Genomic DNA, 8,504 nt, shown 5'->3' on the forward strand with positions numbered 1-8,504 from the left:
GGACAGTGAATATGGAAGACCATAGAAGAACTGATGCATTTGAGTTATGGTGTTGGAGGAGAATACTGAAAGTGCCATGGGCTGCCAAAAGTACCAATAATCCATTGTGGAAGAACAGCAGCAAGAGTGCTCCTTGGAGGCCAAGATGGGCAAACTTCATCTCTCATACTTCAGACATATTGTCAGGAGGGATCAGTCGCTAGAGAAGGATATCAAGTTTGGTAAGGTGGAGGGTCAGAGAAAAAGAGGAAGAGCCCCAACGAGATGGATTGGCCAAGTGGCAGCATCGATGGACTCAAGCATGGCAACAGTAGTGAGGTTGGCCCAGGATCGGGCAGTATTTCGTTCTGCTGTGCATAAGGTTGCTATGGGTTGGAACCGACTTGATGGCACCTAACAACAACAACATTCAATCTGTATGCTGAGAAGATTATATGAGAAACTGGATTATAAGAAGAACGTGACATCAGGACTGGAGGAAGACACATTAACAACCTGTGGTAGGGAGATAGCCCAACCTTAACTGCTGAAAGCAAAGAAGACTTAAAATACTTACTGATGAAAATCAAAAACCTTCATATAGATTGCACCTCAATGTAAAGAACGTAAAAATCATCATAATTGGGCCAATAAATAACATCATGATAAATGGAATAAAGATTGAATTTGTCAAAGACTTCATTTTGCTTGGATCCACCATCAACATTCATGGAAGCAGCATTCAAGAAATCAAATGACGTATTGCTTTCAGCACAGGTGCTGTAAAATACCTCTTTAAAGTGTTAAAGAGTAAAGGTATCAGTTTGAGGACTAATGTGTACCTGACCCAAATGATGGTATTTTCAATAACACACATTAAAAAACAATTAACACTGTAGCTGGTATATAGCAAATAATCAGTGAATTGTACCTATTTTTGCAGTAGCAGTAATCATGGTGGTGTTGTTGTTAAGTGCCGTTGAGTTGGTTCCGACCCAGTGATCCTGCTTAGGATTTCCGAGGAGAGGCTGCTGAACTTGAACCACCAACTTAGTGGTGGTTCAAGCACATTAACCCACAGCACAATACCAGGTCTCCAGTAGTAATGGTAGAAAATCTTCTGTCTAACAGATGATTTTACAATACCACTTGCCAAATTTTCAGAGACCTAAGAATCTGCCAAAAGGAAAAATTATCTTTTAAAGCAACCTCCGAATCGGGCTATGAGCCACAAGGTCAGCAGTTTGAAACTACCAGCGGTTCTGTGGGAGAAAGATGAGGCTTTCTGCTCCTGTAAAGATTCACAGCCTCGGAAACCCTGTGCAAGGTTGCTATGAGTCAGAACCGATTCCACAGCATATAACAACAACAGCAAAGAAAAAATTTGTACGAAAGTTTTGAATGTGACCTTGCTTCTTGCCAGATGACTTTTAGATTTCAGAAAAGAGCATGGCCTATGAAGTAACCTGTTACAAGTTACTTACTCTGTGAGCCTCAATCACCTCATCTATAAAATGGGAAGAATATTACCCACATGGAAAGGTGTCCTGGTAGTGCTGTGGGTTAAGGTATTGGGTGGCTAACCACAAAGTTGGAAGTTCAGATACACCAGCCATATAAGTCATCCTAAGGAGAAAGATGAAACTGCCTGCTCCTGTGAAGATTCAATCTTAAAAACCCTATATAGGGTCTTTATGAATTGGATGGGAGTCCCAGAGTGGTGCTGTAGGACAAGCACTCAACTGCAAAGTCAGTTTGAATCAAAATATTGGTGGTGGTTTAAACCCACCAGTTACTCCTTGGAAACCCTATACAGGGTCTCTATGAGTTGGAACCAACTCAAAGACACTTAATAACAACAACAATGTTAATTGGGTTCAACTCAGTGGCAGTGGGTTTTTTGTTTGTTTGAAACAGTTTCTTGCACATGAGTAGATGATTATCTTAAAGCTGATGGAATATGAGAGACAGTCAAAGGATTTACCCAAAGCAAGAAAAAGTTTAAGAGAAAACTCTCCATTCATTATACTTCAGATTTCCCTTCTTTTTAGCATGCTTATACCTTGCCTCCTGTACTAATTAAATGTGCTCCTTTTATGCTACACTGGGTCCTGGTGCAGCACTGTAGAATAAGCACCGGACTGCTAAGCACAAGGCTGGCTGTTTAAACCCACCAGCCATCCCTTGGATACCCTATACAGGGTTGCTAAGAGTCAGAACAGACTCAATGACACTTTACAACAGTTCACTTGGTTTCAGCCATCTTCGTATCTAGCCCCCACACTACCTAAGTAGAGTAAATTCCAGTTTTGAATATCAACTTAAATACAGCACCTACGTGCCCCCTGTTGTTGTTGTTGTGAAGTTCCATTGAGTCAGTTCCTACTCCTAGCAAACCTGTATAGGGTTTTGAAGGAGTAGCTTGTAGGTTTGAACTGCTGACCTTGTGGTTAGCTTATCCTACAGCATCACACCAGGGTTCATGTGATGTAAATTTGCCCACACTTTGAAAGTACTGAACTACTCACTATCCACTATCATCTAGTGGATTCTGACTCATAGGGACCCTCTAGGACACATGAGAATGGCCCCATAGAATTCCTGAGGCTGTAAATCTTCACAGAAGCAGAGCAGCCATTAGGTTTGAAACCATTGACCTTTCAGTTAGCAATGCAATGCTTAACTGACTATTTCACTAGGGCTTCTTGGATTGAATCAATCTCTATTCATAATTAATTTCTTGCACTAACAACACTATAAAAACCTTATGTACCAGTTTTGACATACTTACAAATTCAACTTAAAGACACACTTAGACGTGGAGCCCATACATAGCCAAAGGGCTGCCTGTACCTACCAATGACTTGTCCGTGTTGTTGTTGTTGTTGTACCGTGGAGTTGGTTCAGACTCATAGCGACCCTGTACAGGGTTTCCGCGACTGTAAATCTTTACGGGAGCAGAAAGCCTTATCTTTCTCCAGTGGAACAGCTGGTAGTTTCGAACTGCTGACATTGCGGTTCGCAACCCGATTCGTAACCACTAAGCTATCAGAGCTCCTTAATGACTTGTCCATAGCCAAAGAATAAAATAACTCATTGCTATAGAGTTGATTCCAACTCAAAGGATAGAGTAGAACTGCCACAGAGGGTTTCCCAGGCTGTAGCTTTACAGAACAAGCCTCCCACATCTTTTTCCTACAGAGCGGCTGGTGGGTTCCAACTGCCAATCTTTTGCTTAACTGCTGTGCCACATGGGCTCCCTGACTTGCCCATAGGCAGTACCCAATCAGTGCTCCAAAAGTCCAACGTTGGGAGAATTTTTACATCACCATAACTCAGACAAGGGGATATGTATGGAACCCTTCTTTGGAAAGAGGAACAAAGGAATAAATATGTTCCTGAACAGCAAATTATTATCTTAACCAATGAGAGAAATTTCAGGAACAGTATTTTGCTTATCTTACTTATTTCTTACTTTCTACTAAGATAAGAGTGATATCTGAGAACAAGGCTTACCTAGTTGCACCATTTCTTCATTACCAGCCTGGAAAAGGAGGGGGAAAGTAAGAAAAAGAAACAGTTACTAGATTTCATCTTAGCGCTTTGCAAGATTTCTGTCTACCATTTACAGGAGCTAATCAGGAGAAGCTGGAGACCCTTACTGTACCTAAAGGCTGCATCTTAGCTTAAAGAAGGTTCCTGCCAGAGAATGTCAGTCAATTTAACAACAATTTGGGGAAAGGAATCGTTACCCATTTTAATAGCATTAAGGAAGCCAGAAAAACTTAAATGGGACACTCAGTACTGTTTTCTGGAAACCCCTAAACTAGGTTAGGATTAGAAAAGGAAGTCTCTGAATTTATTCAGGTAGAAAAAAGCCTAAGGGGGAGGAGGGGTCTGATTCACTGGATTTGGAATCAGAAATCAGTCCTATGGTCCATTCAGGCAGACCAGAGAAGCTACAAAATTCACAGAGAAATTGTGTGCCTTAATTCTCACCGGCTCTGTACTGATGTGTTTTACTAAAAGAGATTTGGCCAGCGGCGCCTTCTCAAGGATTCTTCTGCGAGCATCAGGCTTCACCTTAAACTCCGAATGGTGGGGGCAGGGCCCAGAAAAAAACAGAGCCGCACTCAACTTAGCTTTAAAAAGAGGAGGAGCTGTGCAGAGGGGGAGGGGAGGAAGGCTGCCTTGGGCTCCAGCTTCTCCCCAGGAAAACGCTGGGCAGGAAACGTCCCCAGACCCCCTCCCCAACTGTCAAACCCCAGCCCGACCACGATCCTTCCAAGACACGTGTCTACTGGATTGCTCCGGGTCCGGCTCAAGGACTTCCTGAAACCCCCAGTTGCCCGAAAAAGCCTTGAGTCGGTTACAACTGCCTGGAGGAGAGAAAACCCCGCGATCCGGACTCTGGCTGCAGCAATCTAGAGCTCTTGGATTACAGGACCCAGCGTCCAAAACTTCATTCAAGAGACCAGACCGCCCTCCGGAAAGGGGAAACCCAGATGGCCCGGTGAAGATGCGAATTGGCTGCAGTCTGTTACCAGCAATTGTTACGAATGCCGCAAAGTGGTGAAGGTCCAGGTGTGACAGCCTGGGCTCCAGAAGTGGGAGTCGTAACCTCTGGTGCAATTCAATCCCCCACCCCTAAAAAGCCCGCACGTTGCACCCAGCCCTCAAATCACCATTTGATGTAGAAGATAACAGGGAAAGGTGGGAGGGGGAGAGGAAACAGAAGGAAAGAAAAGGAGGAACTTTTTCAGGGAAAGGTTGGGTTTGAGTTTTTTATTGTTATTATTTTCACTTACTTGTCCATCAGCTGAAGTCCTAACCTCTACCAGAGCGGCTGCTATCAACCAAAGTGACAGGAGAACCATCACGAGACGAGTTCACTTTTCAACTACTGGGCAAAGCAAATGCCCAGAGCAAACCCCCTCAAAATAAGTTTCTTAAAAAAAAAAAAAAAAAAAAAAAAAAAAAAAAAAAAAAAAAAAAAAAAAAAAAAAAAAAAAAAAAAAAAAAAAAAAAAAAAAAAAAAAGCAGGATAATAATAATAATAATAAAAAGATCTTCTGTGCTTTGCTTCAATGAAAATGAAATTTGAGCTCTGAGACTGGCCCCTCTGCTCCGCAGTTCTTTCCACTTCACCTTCTCACCCCGTCCTCCCAAAACCGAGTGTGCAAGAGCGAGAAGGTGCTGCGAGCTGGGCACGGACTGCGCCGCGAGAGGGGGAAGGGACTAGGGGCTTCCAACTATCTCTGCCCAAAGCGGCTTTTTCTAGGCTTTTCGAGCACCATTGGTTCCTAAAGTTAGCGCGGAAAATGCTTGGGTCTCCTAGAGCACAGCAGGGGGAAGTATTAGCGAGACAGACGAGCGAGCGCGAGCGAGAGAAAGAGGCAGGGAGAGGGTGACTCCGCCGCACACACAGAGGTGGGGGCGGGAGGAGCGGCAGAGGGAGGAGGAGGAGGCGCGGCAGAGGAGGTGGGAGGAGAGGGCCGCTCGCCCGCTCCTGTTGCTCACAGAGCAGCGGTCGGCTCACTCCCGGCGACCTGCGGGGCGCTAATAAGGCCGCCCGAGCCCCCCGGGTGGCCCCTCCCGCCGCGGCGCCCACGTCACCCAGAGCCGGGCCTGTGCCCCCCGCGCCAGTCGGAGCCGCCGAGGCGGGCGCGGCCGACGCGGGAGGGACAAGGAAGATCGTGCAGACTACTGGACCCAGGAAGGGTCAGGGCTTGAGACCGTGCGGGGATTTGGAGCGGCCAGGGCTTAACTGCCCATCCTAGGGTCCTCTGCTTTCCCTAGAGCTGGACTAGGGGAGAGAAGAGAGGGATCTCAAGAGGCACGGCTCCCTACTGACCAGCGGGACGTTGAGTTAATTATAGGAAGAGGGAGGGTCCGAGGGTTGCCCTGAGGTTTAGGAAATTCGCCTCTTCCAATCTTCTGTGTTCTCCCAGCTATTGAGAAATCTTCCGTAGAGGCTTTCTGGAGCCGCCAGGTTTTAAGGACTAGATTATTCCGCCCTCCAGACACCAACCGCTTTCCACGTTTTGTGGGAGGTTTCATCTCCCTTTTGAACTCTTGTTTGTGTTTTATTCGTTTATATTAGTTTTAAAAGATACCGTACCCCTTTCTTGGCTCAACTGGATAAACGGAAGTTTATCACCAGAGTGCACAGGCCTTAGCGTCTCTTTCTCATGCCAAGATTAAATTATCAAAGGATTTCTCTCCGTTCCAAGGGGGAGACTGCAGTTCCCTGGGTGCCTACAGCGTGAAAAGAGTTTGCTGAAATCCTAGCCTGGACCTGCCACCCCGGGGTGGTCTCCGTGGGTATTTCCCCTGGTACAGAGAAATAGAAAAGGAACATCTCCACTGATCAGTCTCTGAAAGACCCTCCTCAAAGAAAGTGCCATCTAGGGAGAGGCTGGTGAGCTTGAACCACTGACTTTGCAGTTGAAATGACTTTTCATTAGCCTACAGCCCCACACCGGGACTCCAAACATACCATTAGAAAAGAATAATTAGGGAGAATCAGAAGTATAGACTTAGACTGAAAAGAGTTTTGAAAATAAAATGTGTAGAAGCGAGTATTTTTCTGCTATGGAATGCTTCAAAGTCATTCCCTCTCGTTTTTTAAAAATGAGGTTAAAGGGTCTCCTATTAGTCTAACTCATTATTCGTAGGGAACATAAATGCTACATCTTTATATGTGGCAAGACTGTACTGATGCGTAACATCTCAAAATCATATACCTAGGACAGTTACATGTGCAAATGAGAAAACTGGTTACTAATTGGCCCTGGAGTAGTGCTGTAGGATCAGCACTGGACTGTGAACCACAAGATGGGCTGTTCAAACCCAACAGCTGCTCTTCGGAAACCCTGTACAGGGCCTCTATGAGTCGGAATCGACTAGATGGCACTTAACAAGAATAACAATAATAATAAAGAGTACTAGGTTAATGTTACTGGTTGGAAGTAGAATTAGACCCCATTTTTGAATTATCTCTAAGTTATTTTTTTCTTCTGCAGTTAAAGCCTTTCACATTTTAAAAAAACTTCCCATTGACTTTTTGCCAGCGTTTCACTAAATCATAAGCCTAATTTTTCTTATTCATTAAAATAAAATAGTCCTCAGGGTTCTATAAATAAAAAATAATGTCAATTTACTCTGTCACATAAAGGAGTACAAATCAGGAAATCTGGGTTTCATGCCCAGCTAACAGCTGTCTGACCTTGACAGTCACTAAAACACTCCACATTTTTACCTTCCCTTTGTAAGATATTTCAGCTCTAAAATTCTCTGGTTTTAAGTAAGAGCAAATATCATATTTAGCCATATTGTTCTTTTCGTGTTAATGTTATAAATTCAGGCACTCTTCATCATTCTACCTTCAGGCACAATCAGAAACTCATGTGAATTTCACGAAGATGATGGCTTCAGACAATTTTAGCCATAACCAGAGAGTGAAATACATTTTACATTGTGACCCACTAAAACTTTCGTGATTAGGACTTTGCTGTATTACATATAACAACTCTGAAATTTTCTGTACTATTCTTTTTATTTTTCCCTAACTACTTACTGGTCACTACCTACTTAATTAATTATATAAATCATAACCTAATTTCTGACATTGACTGAATAGCATCTGAAAAGATTTATATTACCTGTATTCTAAATAGCTTAATAAGATTATTCCAATATACTGTATGACAAGGTTTCCCAAAAATTTCCATGGAATATTAAATGATATTTCACACACAAAAAAAAAGTTCTGAGATTGTAAAATACTCAGGCAAACATAAAATAATGGAGTTCTTCATTTCAGAACCACACATGAACTATTGTATAGTATCCAAACTACAGTATTTTGAGTCTTCAAAGGGAAGATGTAGGACAGGCACTTCAGTCTCCATATTTAATCAGAGAAACCAGAACACACTTAGGGAAATGCTATTACAAAAGCCAATTATCAAAATGAAACAAACTTTGTATCAGATAGGTTGGATTGACATGCAGATTCAGTATCACTTTACTCAACTCTAAAATTAAATAATATTGCTTTTGCAAAATTCTTATTAAAATTACCAAGGCCTAGCACATTGTCTAAGGAGCTCTGATAGCTTAGTGGTTACGAATCGGGCTGCTAACCTCAGTGTCAGCAATTTGAAACTACCAGCTGTTCCGTGGGGAGAAAGATGAGGCTTTCTGCTCCCGTAAAGATATATAGCCTCGGAAACCCTGTACAGGGTCGCTATGGTCGGAACCGACTCCACAGCACATAACGACAACAGCACATTGTCTAGATTATTGTGCTGTTGTTTTTGTTAAGGGCCACAGAGGTAGAGTCGGTTCTACACACGTTGACCCTCTATGTTCATAGCGACTCTCTATAGAGTTTCTGAGGAGCTGATGGTGAACTTGAACTGCTGACCTTGTGGTTCAAACTGACCCACAGCAGTACACCAGTACTCAATTGTAGACATACTTCCTTTCTTTCTTTCTTTCTTTCTTTCTTTCTTTCTTTC

General features: G+C 43.3%; 1 protein-coding gene across 1 annotated transcript in view; it reads right to left on the bottom strand.

The window, feature by feature from the left end:
• ADAMTS3 (ADAM metallopeptidase with thrombospondin type 1 motif, 3) overlaps nt 1–4,893 on the bottom strand; it is a 498,368-nt gene extending 493,475 nt beyond the window's left edge. Inside the window, exons 1-2 of the mRNA XM_006876862.1 lie at nt 4,788–4,893; nt 3,496–3,523 (exon numbers count right to left, since the gene is read on the bottom strand). Coding sequence (XP_006876924.1) covers nt 3,496–3,523; nt 4,788–4,856 — 97 coding nt within the window. The 5' untranslated portion in view covers nt 4,857–4,893. The remainder of the gene's footprint in view (nt 1–3,495; nt 3,524–4,787) is intronic.
• Nucleotides 4,894–8,504: the final 3,611 nt, after the last annotated feature.

The sequence above is a fragment of the Chrysochloris asiatica genome, unplaced genomic scaffold (assembly GCF_000296735.1).
Source record: "Chrysochloris asiatica unplaced genomic scaffold, ChrAsi1.0 scaffold00420, whole genome shotgun sequence".
Classification (NCBI taxonomy): Eukaryota; Metazoa; Chordata; class Mammalia; order Afrosoricida; family Chrysochloridae; genus Chrysochloris; species Chrysochloris asiatica.